Below are 19,711 nucleotides of genomic sequence, written 5' to 3' on the forward strand. Positions count from 1 at the left end.
CAAAGCTGAATGTTGGGTGACCCCGCTGTGCGATTTGCCAGAGCCAATCTGACAGCCTTTCTCAGTGCCGCATTGACATCGCTCTGTGCCAGTGAGAGCAAAAGCTGACACCGATCACGAATTGTCTCGTTCCAGAGCAGCAGGTAGCCTCAGAACAATAAGTTAGGAAGAGAAGCCTATGTCACCATATACCTTCCCCTCCTGGTCTTCAACGTTTTGCCCGAGCATTCGGTATATTCTCCCATGTTTGTTCCTACCCCTCTCTCCCCATAATTGTCGTTCTTGCTCAATAGCGGCATCAGCACACCATCCTGTCTTCCTCTGATTCTTCTTGTCTTTTGCACCTTCCTTACTCCTCAATAACTCCTTCTCATTCCACATCGGTGTCCTTGGTGTGCCCGCGAAAGGCAGCTCACGATTGTTATACCGTTTGGTCGCCCAACTCTCGACGCTCTCCCTTCGATCTTCGAAACGAAGGGCTGCAGAGAACCTTGTGCGAAAGAGAGGAGTGTCGGACTGATAACCCAGGTTCGATGCATCTGTCTTGTATTGCCTCTTACTTGCGTGAATCTTCTGTGGTGGCATTGGTCTGGCAAAAGAGCGTTGTGCTGAGACAGAAGGACTGGTTGAGTTGCCTTCTCCAGTCAGTCTGTAACATCGATCATTCGATGCGGCTACATGACGGACGTACTCCGTAAAAGATGCTGCAGACGTTTTACGTTCGGAACCTGGCCCAGATGCGAATGTGTCGTGCTCACTGAGACTGGTTGGCATCATCGACTCCAGGTTCCAGGCACGGCCAACGAGGTCTTCTGTGGTTTTAGTGCCGTATTTATACCTATTCAGCCATGCGTTTGATCGTGGGAGACGTGGAGACGAGGGCTTAAGATCAAGGCGTAAGACCTGCTAGTCAGTCATACTAAGCGCTTGAGGAAGATATACACTGTCGAAGTTTTGTAAACGAGCTCTGTACCACAACAAAGAAGTCCCACACAGATTGCCAGAACAAAAGAGTATGAGAGAACAAAGAATGTCTCAGACTTTGAGAATCACATCTCCAGAGACCGATAATTTCGGAAACTGTGCGCACGACCTGCTGTGGCCCTCGTGGTACATCCTAGGCACGATCCCAATAAAAGTGCACGCGTCAACATATTCGTAGTATCGTAACACATTATCAACTCAAAACATCGCTCCATCGCTGGGAACCTAGAAACCCCAACGCCATTGTCCTGGTCTATCTATGTCCTTTCCCATCTACCACCTCCGGCCATAGATCGGATCCTCAGCTCTCTTCGGCTTCCCAGCACCATTACGCAGCATAACAGACTCGTCCCTGGTCTCGCGCACAGGCGGTCCGCGCTGAGTCGTAGCAGCAGCAGTACTCGTACTCGTACTCTGACTATCCCTCTCCAACAAACTCCTCCCATCCTTCATCCCAATCATATCCAACCTCGTATCCTTCTCCCCATCATGCCTAAACAACTTCAACATCTCCTGCAACGATAACTTCGTGGCTCCCATCCCCTTCTGTCCCTCGATCGTAGCATTAGCAAGCTCACGCTTCTTCTCCTGTAGCTCGAGGATTCGTTCCTCGACGCTGTCTCTGATAGTGAGTTTATGCACGACCACGTCTTGGGTCTGATTGAGACGGTGGACACGGTCGATTGCTTGCTCTTCGACGAAGGGGTTCCAGAATGGTTCGAGGATGACGACACGACTGGCGGCTGTGAGGTTGAGGCCGAGAGATCCTGCTCGGAGGGAGCAGAGGAGGATACGGACGTTGGAGTTGGTACGTAGTTGTTCTAGTGATGCTTCTCGTGCGTCGTTTCGCATTGCGCCGTCGTAGCGGACGAATTTGAGGTTGTGGCGTTTCAGGAATGGTTCGATTAGGTCGAGCATGGATGTGAAGAAGGAGAAGACGATGTATTTGTGAGTGTGGGAGTCGTGTTTGAGAATCTTGAGGAGTTGGCGAATCTTGGTGCTGGAGGTTGGTGATGTGCGTGGTGCTTGAGGGCTGCTGTCGTAGTCACTGCCGCTTTCAGCCTCGTCTGATGTCGACTCATCGTGCTCTACTTCCTCCTCCGTTTCTGATTCGTGCGTTATCTCTTCTTGATGCTCTTCGTCGTCACTGTCAACAACAACACGTCGATTGACCTTGCGCTGTTTCTTGACCTTTTGCTTCTTCCTGCTCGTCTTCGTCTTGAACGCGGTAGACTGTGTTAGTTTAAGGTCTTCCTCGCATTCTGTACACCTCAGCTGTCCTTCCTGTACCGCGTCTTTGGTGAGTTCAATTTGGCAAATATCGCAGAGCTTGCTTTCCACACCCAGGCCACCAAGCATGTTCGCAATATCGTCCATATCATCGACTTTGGAAGTCTTTCTACTTGGCGTCTTACTTCCTGCCGTTGGGTCCTGTTCTCTCGAGAGATCTGCACCGAGTAGCTGAGGATGATTGCAGGCTTGCCTCAATCTCATGAGAAGAACAAGAGCACTAGCATAACTCATCTGGTTGCCGCCCATCATCATGCGCTCAAGACTTTTATCTGTCCGAGTCTCAAGTCGCTGGTAAAATGCTAGCTCCTGCCCACTGAACTCTGCCTCGACCTTCTCAACGGTTCTCTTCACGATTTTGAAGCCAGTATTTGATTGCTTTTGTTGACCATTGGAACCCGTCTTCAGTGCACCATCTAGCTTAAGGACATCTTTTGTTCTGCGCTTCATGAAAGCACTGAGGAAAGCTCTCAAGCGTCGAATCGAGAGACCACCACGACCATTATTCATGGGTTTAGTTATCTGCTCTCGCCAAACTTCGAGTCTGTCATATGGCCTGATTCTGAGAAAGCGAATGAGAGACTGCAGCTCATCAAGATTGTTCTGCATTGGTGTTCCTGTCAAACACCACCTATACTCGGCATTGATGTCGTAGGCAGCCTTGGTAGTTTTCGCATTGCGGTTTTTGATGGAATGAGCTTCGTCCAAGATGACTCGATACCAGTTGACGCCGAACAAAGCGCTCTTCTCTGAGGTACTCCCTTCGTTGTGTTCAGACGACAGTGTTTGATAGGTAGTAATAACAACGTCGTACTTTCGAAGATCCTTGAACGACTTCGTTCTTTGCGGACCATGATGAACCTTGACTTTCAACATGTGCTCTTCATCAATGCGGTCTTTGATTTCTGCTTCCCACTGCTTGATCAAAGCCAGTGGTGCAACGACGAGTGTAGCTCGGTCTGTGCTGGGGTCAAGCTTGCGTTTGGATTTGGCCAGCTCTTCCGTCGAAGGCTTTGGATTTGAGAGGATCAAAGCAATAGACTGTATTGTCTTGCCTAAGCCCATATCATCAGCCAGAATACCACCTTTGGGCAGTACTCCTTTAACCCTCTTCGTGCCAAGCTCTTTGTCGCGCATCCAATTCACTCCGTCGATTTGATGAGGCAGAAGCTTGACCTTGAGGCCTTCGCGAGTGCCATCGTCCTCATCCTCTTCTTCATATTCCTGCTCTTCGTCATCAGTCTTCACATGAACACCTTGTAACTTTTTAGTTAGTGCATCAACCTTCTGGTCGATGTCCTTCTTCCTGCGTCGTGTACCAGGTCTCTCAGCTTCTTCGTCCATTGCACCTTCGAGCAGAGCTTTAATATCTTCGTCCGCTTGCCTCGAGTCTAAGTACATCAGTGGATCCACTGTTCCAAAACGATCACCACTAAAGACATGCTTGTCGCTGAAGCCTTCGCCATCCCCTTCTGCAGACTGGTAGGATGGGTTTGTAAGGTCGATGAACGGGCGTGCAGGTTGCATGTAAGGGTTTGTGTTCGAAGACGAAGAGAAGGTTTGCGGTGGTACAGGCTGGAAACGAGCAGGAGGGTTCGCTGGTCTCGGTATCATGAAAGGATCGCTAGTTGGATGAGGAACGTTGAGTGGATTGGCGTAGATTTGTGACTGCGCATGCGTAGGATAGCCACCACGTGTCAGATTGTGTGTATCCTCGCTACTATTTCCATGCGTTTGTTGTTGACTCTGCGCCGGTCGAGGATGCCCACCGATGTTAGCGAGTGGGTTCCCCGAGCCTGGAGGTCTGTATGCTCCGAATTCTCCTGGTCTTTTCTTTGCAAACAAATTGGCATGAGTAGCATCGCCACTTCTTCTGATTACTGTTTGACCCTGCTGCGTCCGCGCTGCTGAAGGTTTCGCAAGTGGAGAGGCATTGTTGTTGAGCGCTGTAGGCTGGCCAAATGCCGGTTGTGGTGAGAGTGGGTGTGTATGGGTTGGTTTTGGTGCGATAGGGCTCGAGGCAATTTCGATAGGAGTCTTCTCGTTGCCGGCAGCAGAAGATTCAACTCTGCCTTGTGATGGCATCAGAGGATCTGTCGCTGGCGCCTGTTCTCGAACCATCTGAATGTCTGTGACGAAATTGAATGGTGTACACCTAGGGTGGTTCGTGCCGAAGTCGTATGCCACAGGCTGCAAATCTTGTGTCTCTGAGACAGCACTGGACGCAACTGACCTGAGAGACGATCGTGCCGCTCTGTTATTTTGAGTGTACTGTACTGGGGATGTCGTTGTTCTACTTGATCGCAATAATTCGTCGAAGCTTAGCACTTTCAGATGGCCTTCCCTGCCTGTCATCGTGTTAGCAGAACAATTTCACTCGTTAATATGACAACTTACCTCGCTGGAAACTACAAACAGAAACAGTGTCGCGAAGGCCGAGTGCGTTTGGCAATATTCAGAGTCTGGTTTGGAACACTGGCAAGATTCAGGCTCGCGGCGAAATCACCTAGGCAACAAGACGCGCCCATCTTACCCCACGTTATGCGAACACTTGACGCGTGCTTATGCTTGCGATGCGCAGGTCAAAGTCGAAAGAAACGATGCAAGTTCTCGGCTTCTGCATAGCCTTGCCCACTTCGCAAGGACTACAGCAGAAAACAAGGCAAGTCCTGTTTTCCTCCATTGATAAGAGCGCTGGTACGATCGAAAGAGATTAGAAGAATGCAGTACCTCAACCACTGGCAGTCCTAAGAGCTCCCTCCCAGAAGCGCTTCAACTGTGAGACTTTAGCACGTGTCGGGTGCGCGCATGCCCCACTCTGACTCTTTGCCCTCCTCTCTTCCTTGATAGCTTGAGCTTCTAGAGCTCGACCCCAACGTGCCTGAGCTCTTTTCTTCTCCATCGATACTGCATCAGCCTTACCCTCGAGCTCTTCTGCCAGTTTGCGAGCAGTCAATCGTCGTACTAGCATTTTCACAGTACTTCTTTCAGTCTCATCAAGTTCTAGGGCTTTGCGTTGTTGAGCTTTCAATCCTCTGTTTTCAACCCATGCTCGTAGTCCGTCTTTAAGGCTCTCCTTGATCACACGACGTCGAGTCTCAATCAACGCAGGCGATACACTTTGTTTGGCGAACTCCTCTGGGATGATATTCAGTGAGACAAGGCTACTCATGCTTGGTCTGCATACCAGTTTCCTACCAAGTCCGTTCTTCAGGTGATCCTTGTAGAGTGCCCTTTGTGATTGCAACAGAACCGGAGAGACATTAATAGCATTCTCGGGAATGATAGCACGTTTCACTAAGTCTCGCGCTGATGGCCGTGAGTTCAACCGGTGAACAAGGTGAATCTTGGTTAAACTTTTATTTATTGTTCTTGACAGCACAACCGTTTTGCTGAGCAAGATCCACGCGTTCGGCGGACTGAGTTCGTTCTTGGTCTTCCGCTTTTTCAAAGCTCGTGCAAGGTCGTATCTTGCATTGATCAACCGTTCGTGATGGAGAAGGGGATCAGCAGCGATCGCCCGTAGTAAGCGACACGTCCGACTGCATTGTAGGAGGTCCGAGACATGCAAATAAGACAGTATCAGTAAGAGGACCTCGTCCGGAAGGTCAGTCAATGTGGAAGGGCGGATGCAGCAAATAGGAATCGAAGACATAACCACGAATATACCAAAGACGTCTTTACCACTCAGCTTTCGTACTTCGTTAGTTGACTGAGGAGGGGGACTTTGTTGCAGTACTGGCCAACCTATCTGTACATGGTATCGTGATCGTGTTGCGCATGCGACCTGAGAAGCGTTTAAGAGCCGTGAGCGGCGAGCCAAGCCGTTGGCACATTCAGGTCGTTCTATACTTGCCGCGTATCTACTCTGAAGTGTACTTCTACACGGCCATTATTCTTAGGAAGTCGCAACATCATCACTGTCAAGAATTGGTAGCTGTGACTCTGTGAGTCTTGATATTCGGATGTGCGCAAGGTGTTCGAAGGCGCAGTGACAACTGAACAGTCGTAGACTCATTGTTTGAGTGAGTCTGGCGGAAAACGATACCACTCGTAGCCAGGCGTGCCAGGTAGCTTGGAGCGTCATCCATAACTCCAAAGTAAAGGACTCCGCACGGCTGATATTGGTCAGTCGAAAACTACCGCGTTCAAAAAATTTGGTACGTGCTGGAGTTCGTTCTCTGGTCACGAAATCCTCACCAACCTGTTTGCGCATGTCAACCTAGATAGATCGTTGCGTCTGAAAAGAATGGGACATGGAAGGCCAGCTAAACGCCGACGACTGACGCCTCCCGTCGACGATGATCGAACTTCCGAAACTATACAGTCCAAAGAACTCTTCCATAAAGCAGCTGATTGGGACCTGGAGCAGGACTACGAAACACGATCGAGGCGCAAGAATACCAAAGAAAGCAACAAACTCCCCATCAAAAATATACATGGCAATATTGAGCAGGTCGAGCCAGAGTTGCAAGGTTCAGACGTCGATTCGGACAGTTTTCTTGGATCTGGCAGCGAGGATCAGGAGGATGTCGAAACACCCCCTACTGACCAAGGCGAACCAGTGCCTGCAGTTCCACTGAAGCAGCAACTTATACAAGCTCAAGAGGACATTGCAAGGTTGGCTGGTCTGATAAATGAAGATCCAGAGGAGCACGCTGGCTCGTTCAAGAAGCTTGCCCAAGTCGCAGGAGAGAACGCACATCCAAGCGTTCTTAAACTAGTCTTACTTTCGCAGTCAGTCGTCTACAAAGACGCTGCGCCAGGCTACCGCATACGAGCCTACAAAGATGAAGATTTAGGAAGTAAAGTCTCAAAAGATGTACGACGGACGAGACAGTATGAACAGTCTCTCGTGATGAACTACCAGAGTTATGTTCGACGATTGGTCGAGATATGTAGAGACAAAGAACAAGAGTCTCTGAAGGCTACTGCTCTGAGTTGCGTCTGCTCCTTACTGTTGGCCATACCACATTTTAACTTTAGGACCGAGCTGTTGAATGTGCTTATGCACGAGCTCTCTCGGAAACAATCATCAATCTACTTTGTAAAGAGCATAGAAACCCTCGAAAAGTTCTTTGATGAGGACGAGGATGGAGGTCCTTCTCTTGAAGCTGTAACCCTCTTGGCCAAGATGATGAAAGCAAAGGACTACGATGTCCGAGGCGAAATCCTGGACACTTTCTTTCACCTAAGGTTGCTGAATGAATTATCTGTCAAAGGGTCAACCAACAGAACTGACAAGCCAGACGATGTCTCGAAGCTGCATGGCCGACGTATTAAGAAGGAGAAGTGGGAACACAGATCTAAGAAAGAGAAAAAGATAGCACGTGAACGTAAGGCTGTCGAGAAGGACATGAAAGAGGCAGACGCAGCTGTTGATTTCGAGTCTCGAGAGAAGTTGCAATCTGAAACGCTCAAGGTCGTATTCGTGACATATTTCCGAATACTGAAAGAGCGTATACCACGCCTTATGGGTTCTGTGTTGGAAGGATTGGCCAAATTCGCTCATCTTATCAATCAAGACTTCTTCGGAGACATTCTCGAGGCTCTCAAAGACATCCTCAAGCAGGCAGAGGCAGTTGAGAGGGATGACGACGGCCAGGACTCTGAGGGCCGTGACAGAATGAGAGAGTCTTTGCTGGCCATCCAAACAGCCTTTACGCTCTTATCGCAGCAGGATGCAGCAAAATCGGCCTCGGCTCTACACCTGGATTTATCGTTCTTTACATCACACGTGTACAGGTCATTATACGCTCTATGTATTGACCCTGACATACAACTCGGGCCAAAATCAATGCATCTTCCTGATCCTGATGCCGCAGAACCTAGCCGGAGAGACAACAAGGTGAATGTTTCGACTCCAGTGTTACTATTGACGCGTGCGTTGACCGCGATCCTCCTGACACCATCTTCGCCCCCGACCACTCAGGCAGTTGCTGCATTCTATAAAAGGTTATTGACAGCGTCGCTACAACTGCCGGAGAAGTCGACTAAAGCTATGTTCGCTCTACTGAATGCGCTCTTGAGCAAGCACAGCCGCAGGTTGGAAGCGCTCTGGTACAATGATGAAAGAAAGGGCGACGGAGTGTTTAAAGGCGAGGCTGAGACAGTAGAAGGCACGAACGTGTTTGCTGTAGGTAGCGGTGTTTGGGAGGAAGAGCTCCTTCGACGTCATTATTGTCCCGAGATCAGTGAGCAGGTAAGAGCCTTTGACAAGGTGATTGCTGGTCTTGCTGGTAAGTAGATCTTCAGTTCATCGATTATCTTCGTTACGTCCATTGAGCAAAGGTTGGCTTGGCAGCTCTGTCTACTACTTTCAAACTTTGTTCTTTTTCTCTCCTCGAATTTAATGACGCATCAGGTGCATTGCATGTGCTTTTCTTGTCGTACAAGGGTGCCCCTGCAGTTGCCTCACCACGCTAGTCTAGCTCAACAATTTTCGACAAACTTCGATATATGGTGATCACCCAGCTGATGCGATCCGACAATCTTTACAACGACACGAGAATGGTGTCTAAAAGAATTTTGCTTTCCACACCAGGACTGACACCACCGGTGTTTATCGCCGGGTCTTTCACGTCATGGCAACCTATAGAGTTAGACTTCGAAGAGTCACGCGACAACATCGAAGTTCAACACAGATTCTACAAAGTGCTCGACATTGCGCCAGGAGTACATCAGTACAAATTCCGGTTAGGCCCTGGCGATTGGTGGATATGCGATGATGGTGCTGAGCAGTGTATGTAAATGCGATCTCGACAATGCCTGGTGACATACTAATGCTTGTTTTTGAGCCACTGATAAACTAGGAAACACGAACAATGTGATCACGGTACAAGAGCCTGTTGAGGCTCCTCTTGAGCCAAGAAGAGAAGCAAGCAAGCAGAATCTCAAAGAACGTTCCAGCAAGTCAAGCCTCAGGCCGTCCTCGGAAAGTGTTAGCATGCCTGAACCAACGAGCCGCTCAGAGAACGAAGCGGTCGAGACAACCCCCCTTCTAGGCAAGCAGCCTGCGTCAAACGGTAGTTTGGTTGTAGGCGGCCTAGTGAGCAACCATGACGAGCCACAATTCAAAGCAGAACCTTCCAACAGCGTGTCCAATGAACACATGCCACACAATCAGGATATCTCTCAAGATGGGAATGTTAGCCTAGAACCCGGGAAAACGACTAGATGGAGTTTGTGGAACACTCTCCTGTCCTGCTTTTCATCGAAGTAAGAATTATCAGAATTGAGGTATTTGACCACGGCTAATGCTGGACAGAACGGCCGTGGCTGTTACTGCACTCGTAGGTTTGTCGGTATCGATATATATGGGTCAAAGACAACAGCAACCGCAAAGGACAATGAGCACGTTTGTTTCGTGACAGCAGTAGACGATTCAGTACGTGCAATAACGAACAAAATGATAACCAGGAAAAGCATACTAGCTATGATCATGAAGTAAGCGACACTTAGCCAATCCTAATGAAAGAGATGTGACTATGATGTACGCTCGAGTGTAGTAACGTAGCAGTAGCATGGCTAGACATTTGCGATTTACTCAGTAGCACTTGTGGGTGAAATTGGTTGACATGCGTTTGTGATCAGCACGAGGCGAATAAACACAGTTTTATCACCACAATATCCCTGTACCACTAAAACTTTGCCGCCAGAAGCCCAAGACTTCTCCAGAAAGACGGCAGACACTTCTCCACTATCCGCGACATCGTCGAACCTGCCTTGTTTGAATCGTTTCGACCTTGAGCAAACCATCCGCGCATCCTCACCATACCTGAGAATGAATAGCACGCCTACTGCTCCAGCTACAACGCCTGCTAGGAGAACCAGAACTGGTTGCAAGACTTGTCGTTCAAGGAAACTCAAATGCGACGAGGTAAGAGTCGGAGCCATAGCAGAAATACTATGGTAATCAGCGTCGAGAAACAATGCTAATAACGGACAGACCAAACCAGTCTGCGGACAATGTCGAAAGTCGAATAGGGAATGCGTCGCCAGCGAAGGCATCGCCTTTCGCCACGCACAAAATGCCGGACTGAATGAGGGAGGAGACCAGCTATCGAGTTTCTATAAGTACCGACAGAAGTTCAACAACACATATTTCCTACCGGTCCCACGAGAATGTAAGAGAGGCTCACACATCCACCATACTCAGACGATTCTAACTTTCTTATAGTATGTTTCGTCCAAGTGACTGACCCCTACGCCAGTACGGAAGAGCCGCAACTACAACCGCAATTACAACCACAGCAGCCAGTTCTACATCAGTACCACAATCAGTATGAGATGCCACAACAGCACAACCCAGGATACGTCGACGTCGCTGCGTCGAGCTTGAAAGCCATGATTGACCCGAGCCTAGAGGACGGCACCAGCACTGAGCTTCCCAAACTTGAGGGAGATAATCTATCCCACGAATCTCCTATTCCTGTGATCGACGCGGCGGAAGACAACATCAACGAGACGATCATGAAGGCTCTGAGAAACACCGACGAACATGTGAAGGCGTTGTAGAATTACGCCTATTGACATGGTTTTTTCTGGTTATGTCAGCTTTGGGGTGATTTATGAACAGTGCGAGAACATAAGGTGTTTTGGCGGAAAGCGTCATCCACGGCTTTCGAGTGGTGATGTGTCTGTCTAAATGGTACACAGTGAGCATCTTTGCGTCAAGTTTTGCTTTTCGACGTCTGCAGGGCCACAGAGAGTTGGTCTTGGCACCACGATCAGCATTCCTAGTCAGAGGCACGAGAGTGGCAAATCAAGGACAAAATTCATCCTTTGGTCTCGCAGCCGAGATTGCTGGAAGAGAATGGTTAGAGCATCATTACGAGCATCAATGAAAAGTTGTATTCTTAGGCACGACCGAATTCACTCATGCATTGTATGTTCAGCAAGAGCTGGCGCTTTCCAGTTCACGTCCTCTACACCACTCTGCTTGTCGCTACAGCCTCCGTTCAGAGGTACAGTCACTGCGCTGATACCTTCCAGCAAACCAACGAGGCCAGCTGTTGCTGCATACTACAAAAGGCTGTCGATAAAGGTTACGCGATTGGCGGATCTGTCTGGAGTGAACTTGGTACTCCTGACATGCGCGTGACAAGCCACTGTATCCTATCACATAGATGTTCCTTGACAGATGCGGCATCTCTTCAGCTCATCGTGTTCAAGCACAAACATCTCTATTTGAGTGGAGCATTTGAACACTCGCTCCAAGCATCAAACTACTTTGTCACCATACGGACGTGACGAAGGAGGAAGCTCGCAGTATGTGAGCAAATTGTAACTGTTCATTTGCGCAAGCACTGTATATACAGGAGCTGATCCCGGGTTGCACAAGATCCCCAAAGAGTGTGAACCACATCGGCACCAAATCACATAAACCCGGTTGTGATTAGTATAGTGGAGAGAAGCCGCAACACTAAAGATTTTAATTGAGCTACAGCATCATCCGTCCTATCGTCGGCGTAATGGTTGGCACCCGCTGCAAGTGAGGACTCAGTGTCTGAACAGCACAAGGTGAATTAGTGCTGTGAAAGTGGTCTAGGAACTGTTAGGGGAGGCCTACGATCACGAAGCAGTTCACGACACTTTTGCATCCTTGGCAACGTCTCTGGCGTCCTAAGCTCAGCGCAGGAGGAGATCGTCAATGCCTTGGCGGCACTTATCGAGTTCGGTTGGCCTTATAGCTCGATCTCATTGAATCCAGATCCGACCTTCGTTCACTGCTTCAAGGCCAGCCTGTATATATGCGCGCCGAGCCTGCGAATCTCAAATGAGCGTCGGAGTGTCCTTTGTCGTACTAGAGAGTAATGTCACCTGGAGATTACCTGAAGCCAGGAATAGCAGAGGTTACTTTTCCACGTGGTGAGAATACGTCACCGATTCTCGACTGCGTAATGGTGTCCACCAGAAAGTCGATTTAAGAACTGTTTAGGAGCCGCTGAGCCGCCTCTAGACGATTTTCCAGGCAAACGACTTTGGACGAGGCCAATTGGCGGCGGAGATGGAGCCTAATAAGTGAGATGAATCTTGCATTTTCTTCCACTTGACGTGGACAGGCTTGGTACGCTAGACCTAGGGAACCCCAGCCATCGTACCAAGGACTCCGTATTGGCATCAGGAGCGCGTTGATACTGTATCAACCTGAAATGAAAGATTAAGCTCTCGTAATATTCAAGCTCTAATCATCATCAAGTAATTTGTCCTGTCGACGTGGTGAGCTTGTTGCCGCCTTGTTTAGATCTTCTTTCGTTACTACAACCGACTGCTCGTCTGTCACATCACTCATTGTGTTGCTAGACCGGCATCCGTGTGCTTGCTGCGCCACAGATCCTTTCGATCACCATCGTAGACGTCCAAGATTCGTCAACCTCTAAGGATTGTCTGTGTCGATCCGAGTCGACTTGCACACAACACTGCAGTTGCGACCACGATTTTGCAGACGTCCAAATCCCGACAGGCTTTTTGACTGCTGCGTAGCAGCGAGATATCTCATCGTGCAGCAGGATGGGTCGTTTACGAAACCTTTCCGCGAGCTTCAAAGCTGCGGCCTTTCCAACTGCCAGCAACAATTCCTACAGCAGGGCGACACCCGAAAGCTCTGACACGTTAGCCGGCAAGCCCGATGGCTCAGCTGTCGTTCGAGAGACCTCTGCTACCTCGTTGCCCCAAGCCTCTGCTTCATCGCCAGCTCTGCACAACCCAATGGTATACACTCCGCCTACTATCGTCAACGACGAAATAGAAGAGTTGAAGCCTGTGTTTAGGTATGATACCTACCTGGTCTGTTTCGACGGAGAATGACTGACAGACTAGTTACCTATCAAGTCATGCGAACAAATTGTACCAAGAGGGTAAGAGCCGGTACGGAAATCAGGAAAACAAGGCTGACTGTCTTAGGGTATTTCTTGAAATTAGACGACCTTGACACCAGTTAGTGTGCTAGACATAACCTCAAACCAGGACTGACAATACCTAGGTGGAAAGCCAAACCCTGTCCGCGCTTGGACTGAATGTTTTGCTCAACTTGTGGGCACTATTCTCTCGTTCTGGGACGCCGAAGCACTTGACGCAGCCGGCAATGACGGAGAGGTTGCTCCCTCTTTCATCAATCTAGCAGATGCATCCATCAAGATGGTACGTCCTGCCTATTTGAGGTGGCATTGTCCTAACAACCCGCAGATCGAGACTCTACCGACACGAAACCAGGAAGTGCAGCCTCTGCAGAATGTGCTCTCCGTATCTACTGCAGGCAAGAACCGATACCTCCTACATTTCAATTCCCTTCATTCTTTGACCCAATGGACTGCTGGCATTCGACTGGCCATGTTTGAGAACGCATCCCTACACGAACTCTACACTGGATCGCTGATAGCTGGGAAAGGAAGACACTTGAACAGTATCAATCAAATCATGACCAAGAACAGATTTCGAATTGAGGATTGGGCACGTGTTAGATTTGGCGCAGGTACTCCGTGGAGGAGGTGTTGGTGCGTGATAGAACCTCCGGACGAGAAAGAGTGGCAGAAATCACAGAAGAAACTGGGCAAGCGTTCCGCCTACGAGAAAGTCACCTATCCCAAAGGCGATATCAAATTCTTTGATACGAAGAAGACCAAGAAAGCGCTACCTATCGCGACCATTACCGACGCATATTCGGCATATGCCATATATCCGCAGTCAAAGCCTCTGATCAACGAATCGACACTAATCAAGCTGGAAGGAAGGATCACTATTCACTCGCAACCAGAATCGAAGACAGAAGGATTCGTGTTTGTGATGCCAGAAGTCCATCCGGCTGTGTCAGGATTCGAGATGATGCTGAGATGGTTGATGCCCGTATATGACACTTTCTCATTGTATGGTCGCCCAACGAGACTCGTACCTGACACTCTCGATCCACGAAGCCTCATGTTCGCTATGCCTAAGGAGCGACGGTATGGATATCTTGACATTATCGATGTTGCAGCATTGATTCATACTGAAGACAGTGACCAGTGGACTGAACGTGAGTGGCGCAAGAAACTGAAAGAGGGAGTTGCTCGAAGGATGTCGATGCAAACACAAGGTCGATCGAGCAATATTGAAAGGATCAGGGACAACAGCCCACGACAAGGGATGCGCTTTTCTGATGCCGCTTCGGTGCATTCGACCCAATCACCTCACAGGCGGAACGAATCTAGCGATGCCATCTTCGAGTTACCGAAAAAGACGATGACTGCTCCTACTCAGCTTGCTCACAATTACCATGCTCGATCGGCCTCTGGCAGCATTCCGGCATCACCCAAGAAAATGCGAGAGTCTATGACACGAGAATATACACCTTCCAGATTATCAGAAGAGCCAAGTATTCCGGATCATGCACAAATGCCAACCATGCCACACATCCGGCAGCCTCTGAAGCCCAGAGTTAATGAAGCTGGTTATACAGAGAGTGCGAACAGCTCCGATAGCGATATGCAGAACCGGGTTTATGCTGAAGACGTGGAACGGGATATGATAATCCAACAGAAACCTGTTCAACCCGTTGTGGCACCACCGGAAATGCAACATCAAGCTAATGAACAACCAAGACGGAGACCAGCAGACAGACCAGAGCTGAGAAGAGAAAAAAGCCGCATGTCAGATGCGACATTGTCTCAGATGAACCCCAGAGTCTTGGAAGAGTTGAGAAGGGAGGGTTCGCGTTCACCAACGAAAGAGAACGGAGCAACTGCACAATCGGCTGCCGCCCTTGCGTGGCGCGGTGGAGCGGACCAGACAAACCGTGGGGTAAATGACGCCCCTGCAGATCCGAGTTCAACTTTAGCTAACCCTCATCGACCAGCAGTGGTAACAAACACTTCTTCAACATCAATCCAGGGCCCGACCAAGCGGAAGCCTCTACTTTCAGCTGCAGTCTTGCAAGACAGCTCGAGACCTCCCATCGATCGAAACTACTCGGAAACTTCGAACTATTCCATGCAAAACCATGACCGGGATTCTTCGCCTGACTATGCAAGTCATGCTTCTCAAGATCCACCGGCAGAGCGAGAGAAAGTAAGAGGTGGTACGAGGAAAGTCGTTGGCAGTCCAGATAACCAAGTTGTCGCTCAGAAGGACAACCTACACATCGACTTTGGCCAGACTTTACGCTTAACACCTGACGACAGCCGACCTAATAGTCGTCCTACCACAGCGACAGGTCGACGATCGCCTTTTGACTCGTTAGGCAGACCGGACACTGCTAGCGGACGTCGATCGCCCTTTGATTCACTGGGCCAACCATCTCCCGGCCGTCAGTCGCCTTTCGATGCCTTCGGATCGTCATCGCCCTCGCGAACACCCGAAAAGCAGTCATCCACCGAGCGGTTGCCTCACTCTAGGTCACAAAGTTATGCCTGGCGGCCAAGGGTACAGGCTGAGAATACAAGTCCAGGCGGCATGTCTGCAGAAGAGTTTGTACAACAAAGAGCTTCAATGGCTATGCAGCCGCAGGGCTATGTAGCACACAGAACTTTGTCATCTGGTCGTATTGACCAGGTCAAGACTGACCAGAAAGCACGGCCAGATTCGCCGACTTCACCACGAAAGTTGCAGAAGCGCGCACTTTCGTCACGACAGTCATCTAGAGGCTCTATGGACTATTCCGCTCACCTTTCCGCGCGCGAGCAGGAGCATGTTGCTAAGATGACTGGTGGTCCGTTGCTCAGTAACGTCAATCAAGCTGGAAGGACGCCAGATCCATCAGTTGGTCTCATTGGTGCCATTGAAGCACGAGACCAAGAAAAGCAGAACATCAAAAAAGGGCTGCAGGGACAAATGGTTCAAGCCGCTATCGATCAACGGTCTCGAGAGATGAGAACCTCTCAGTCGCAGCAAGCACCTTTGCACGGAGGTCCATATCAGTACCCGAGACCCCAACAACTACTGTATCAGAATAGCTACCAGAACCAATTGGTCCCCGATCGTCCTATGGCATCAGACTTTCCAGCTCATCGAATGACACCGAGCCACCAAGCCTACTGGTCTAACATGCAACAACCAACGCAAGATCATCGACAGTCAATGTATGTTGAACAGAAGCCAATGTATCAGAGGACTGAGTCAATGCAACAAGCTGGATATCCAGCTTATCCAGTCCAGCCACGTCCACAAAGCACTTATAGCCAATATGGTGGCTTTTATGCTCCTCAACCACAAGGGAAACAAAACTAATTACGATCGAGGTAGTATCGTTGTATAACATGTCTTTGGATTTATTGCATAGCAAGCTGGATGGATTAATTTTAGAACATGTTTCTTGCATAGGCAGGTGACTGAACCCAGATAGATTAATAATGCACCTGTGTTTGAAGCATCCAGCTTTTCAAAGAAAGCACTGAGTGAGTTCCTGGCCGGATTGTTTAATGTCTAGGTCAAAATCCGCAAATCAACTTCTGCTTCCCGTGCGTGCTATAAGGTTTTCCTATACAAGCTACGTTGCAAAGAATTTTGAAGGATGAGAATGCCGACAACAGAGTAGGACAGATGACCAAGTTCCCTGTCCAGCGGCTCTATCTGGGCTTTATTCTCGTTCTATAATGCCTCATTTTCTCAAGAACGCTGTTGTCTAACTCCATCAGTGGCGTACACGTCAGTCCATCATCACGGCTGCCCTCAAGCTATTCGATTCAAACACAACCACCATCACCCTATTTTCACATCCTGCTATCACCAGGCAACGTCCCAGGCGCTCCCTCATCAACCACAATACACGCCTTCCCTCTATACTCTCCGTTCCTCAACATCTCCACAGCTCGAGGAATTTCCGGTATTCCATGGAAGATGTTATTCTCGAGCTTGATCTTGTGTTTGACGACGGCGTAGAGCATTTCCTGGATTTCTGCTTGTGAGGCCATGAATGAGCCTTTTAGGTGGATGTTTCGGAAGATTACGTCGTGGAAGGGAAGGGATACTTCGTCGATCTGTGGGGTTAAGTGTTAGTAGAGGTAGTGGAGGCCAATATATTAGGAGGGAGGAATAAGACTTACAAGGGCGACTTGGACGACGGTTCCGTGGTCTCGGGTAATGGCGGCTGCTGTGGGAGCGGCAGATTTGGCGTCTGAGACGTTGAGTGCGGCGTGGACGCCTTTGCCGTCAGTGTGTTTGTGGACTTGCTCGACGAAGTTTTCTTTGCCTATTCTGGCGTCCAGTACGAGGTCAGCTCCTGCTTCCTCCGTTAATGCTAGACCTTCGTCCCGTGCATCTACTCCCACGACCTTGAGTCCGAATGCCTTTTTCGCCATTTGGATTGCCAAGTGGCCTAGACCTCCACCACTGCCTACGATCGCGATCCATTGTCCTGGCTTGAGCTCGCACTGCTTGACGCCGCGCCAGCTGGTCATACCTGCACAGGCTAATGGTGCGGCAGTAGCGAAACTCATGCTGTCTGGGATTAATGCTGCTTCTCTTCCGTCGACGATGAGATACTCCTGAAAAGCACCGTTCCTGTGAACGGACATCATTGTTTCCCGATGTGGACAGTAATGCCTGTTGATATATTAGCGAGCTTGAAGATCAGCAACTAATGTAGAGCATAGTTACCTATAGTTCTCAGGCCCTTTGCAAATATCGCACTCGCCACATCGACCGAAAGTCTGTCCTGCAAGAATTCGATCACCGACATTGAAGTAGTCAACTGCACTACCCTTGGCCAATATGACGCCTGTGCCTTCATGCGACCCAGTGATAGGTAGGCTGATGTGAGGAAAGGTACCCTTCAGATATTCTAGGTCTGAATGACAAAGACCAGATACAGCCACCTTCAAGTAGAGATCATGCGGGTTTAGATTGTTGATGTCTGGGACTGGGATCTTGTTTATCGAATGTGGCTTGTGGAACCCTACTATTTGAGCGGCGAGCATGTTTGAAGGAAGTGATTGAGTTGTGGTGGTGGTTGCCATGATGGGTATGGGGATGGTTCGATCTGTTATTTGCAAGTTGACTAGTGCTAGTGCTCGTGCTCAGTCATCAAAAAGTTGTCTAGAAGGTCCTTGATTGTTACTGTCCATTAGCACAACTTTGCGGGCACGATCGAATATGAGTAAATAGCGATGCTGTTTACTTTGTACGTAGCAACGTGTGACGCCATCGTTCTTCTCCACAGGGAGGACCGAGGATGCGGAGGAGGCATGATCTGCTAGACAGTAGTGGCCTCAGAGAAACGTTAAGATGTCAATGCAAGGATAGACAAGTCTGTGAGGTATGGCCCGCATAATGTTGTAAATTCACCATTCTGACATCTTAGCTACCGCCTTTCTTCTGGTTTGTTTTTTCTTGTATCATGGTAAATTGAGCTTTCAGCTTTTTGAAGATTGATAGCCGGGTATTTTTCTGTCCCTGTTGATGACCACTCGAGTGCATTGTTCGGTATGACCATCAATATCTGCTAGACTGACACTGGTTCGAGCGTGTCTTCCACAACTTCTGCTATTCCATCTCGCATCGGCGTAGAAGATATCTTCAGACGTTCATGAGAATGAAACCGTTCCCTGGCATGAGTGGCTTGCAAATAGTTTTCTTGTGCTTCTTCCAGTCTCCTTTTTAGCACTCCTTATCACAATAGAATGCAATTCTGTGATTCTCTGTACATCCCTTGCATTTCTTGAGTTGGACTTGGGCTCGGTCATCAGGAATCTTACCACAATGATAACAGCTGTAAAGACTGGTTAGCGACAGCCTTGTTATGAATGGAGAAAAGTACTTGCCTTGGCACGAGGAAGCTTTTGGGTTCACCATTGACATAGTGGTCAAGTGCAGCTTGAAATTGTACCTTGCCAGGATCTCGAAGGTCAAGATCAGAAATTGGGAGTGCATAGCCACTTCGACTGGGGATTTTCGGGAGGAGTTCTCGGAGGTGGGCTCGGTCTGCATCTGATATGGTAGCTCCACAGTTCATCATGTAGGCGGCAAGGACAACAGTCGTGTATTTTGGATCGAAGAAGCTGGCAGAACCAGTCTCCTTGTGTCAACACTCTTACATAAGTCTTGCACCTAATCCAGCATCAAGTTTCTCTCGTGCCTCCCTGAGCTCATGTGGATCGTCCATCATCGAGACACCAACAACAGACTCGAACTCTGAAACGAGATCTCTGTCATTGTACCCTCAAACATAGCTTCATCTGTTAGCCTGCTCAAGATTTCTGTTAATGCTTTGCTTACCATGTCCCCATCGACCCATGTTGAAAATTCGTGTCTTTTTCCAGAGCAGCTGGTTGTTCGGTAAGAAGTAGTCAGTGAAGACAAAACAACAACAAAAAGCGTGGATCCGCAGCATTCGAATTTTGAAGGCAAAAGGCCTACTTAGTAGGCAGGTACAACCAGTCAGTCGGAGACGCGTACGAAACGTGTTCTTTCCTCTGTTACCATCTTGGCTCTTCTTGTTGGTTCACATAATACAAGATCTCTTTGT

General features: G+C 49.0%; 6 protein-coding genes across 6 annotated transcripts; 3 read left to right on the top strand and 3 right to left on the bottom strand.

Moving 5' to 3' along the window:
- Positions 1 to 1,257: 1,257 nt before the first annotated feature.
- On the bottom strand, positions 1,258 to 4,629 carry LTR64_003086 (uncharacterized protein; the record flags this gene model as incomplete). The annotated part of the gene is made up of 1 exon (XM_064897449.1): positions 1,258 to 4,629. The coding sequence occupies one exon, from the start codon at positions 4,627 to 4,629 to the stop codon at positions 1,258 to 1,260; it is 3,372 nt and encodes a 1,123-aa protein (XP_064756399.1).
- A 376-nt stretch (positions 4,630 to 5,005) lies between these two features.
- On the bottom strand, positions 5,006 to 5,446 carry LTR64_003087 (uncharacterized protein; the record flags this gene model as incomplete). The annotated part of the gene is made up of 1 exon (XM_064897450.1): positions 5,006 to 5,446. One exon carries the CDS (start codon positions 5,444 to 5,446, stop codon positions 5,006 to 5,008), a length of 441 nt encoding a protein of 146 aa, XP_064756400.1.
- Positions 5,447 to 6,523: 1,077 nt separating this feature from the next.
- LTR64_003088 (uncharacterized protein) lies at positions 6,524 to 8,521 on the top strand (the record flags this gene model as incomplete). The annotated part of the gene is made up of 1 exon (XM_064897451.1): positions 6,524 to 8,521. The coding sequence occupies one exon, from the start codon at positions 6,524 to 6,526 to the stop codon at positions 8,519 to 8,521; it is 1,998 nt and encodes a 665-aa protein (XP_064756401.1).
- Positions 8,522 to 8,784: 263 nt separating this feature from the next.
- Positions 8,785 to 10,791, top strand: LTR64_003089 (uncharacterized protein; the record flags this gene model as incomplete). The annotated part of the gene is made up of 6 exons (XM_064897452.1): positions 8,785 to 9,016; positions 9,072 to 9,492; positions 9,542 to 9,570; positions 9,933 to 10,153; positions 10,223 to 10,400; positions 10,454 to 10,791. 6 exons carry the CDS (start codon positions 8,785 to 8,787, stop codon positions 10,789 to 10,791), a joined length of 1,419 nt encoding a protein of 472 aa, XP_064756402.1.
- Positions 10,792 to 12,786: 1,995 nt separating this feature from the next.
- Positions 12,787 to 16,476, top strand: LTR64_003090 (uncharacterized protein; the record flags this gene model as incomplete). The annotated part of the gene is made up of 5 exons (XM_064897453.1): positions 12,787 to 13,046; positions 13,108 to 13,133; positions 13,180 to 13,212; positions 13,259 to 13,416; positions 13,462 to 16,476. The coding sequence occupies 5 exons, from the start codon at positions 12,787 to 12,789 to the stop codon at positions 16,474 to 16,476; spliced, it is 3,492 nt and encodes a 1,163-aa protein (XP_064756403.1).
- Positions 16,477 to 16,958: 482 nt separating this feature from the next.
- On the bottom strand, positions 16,959 to 18,203 carry LTR64_003091 (uncharacterized protein; the record flags this gene model as incomplete). Its single annotated transcript, XM_064897454.1, has 3 exons — positions 16,959 to 17,225; positions 17,292 to 17,790; positions 17,845 to 18,203. 3 exons carry the CDS (start codon positions 18,201 to 18,203, stop codon positions 16,959 to 16,961), a joined length of 1,125 nt encoding a protein of 374 aa, XP_064756404.1.
- Positions 18,204 to 19,711: the final 1,508 nt, after the last annotated feature.

The sequence above is a fragment of the Lithohypha guttulata genome (assembly GCF_036872675.1).
Source record: "Lithohypha guttulata strain CCFEE 5908 chromosome Unknown scaffold_2, whole genome shotgun sequence".
Lineage (NCBI taxonomy): Eukaryota > Fungi > Ascomycota > Eurotiomycetes > Chaetothyriales > Trichomeriaceae > Lithohypha > Lithohypha guttulata.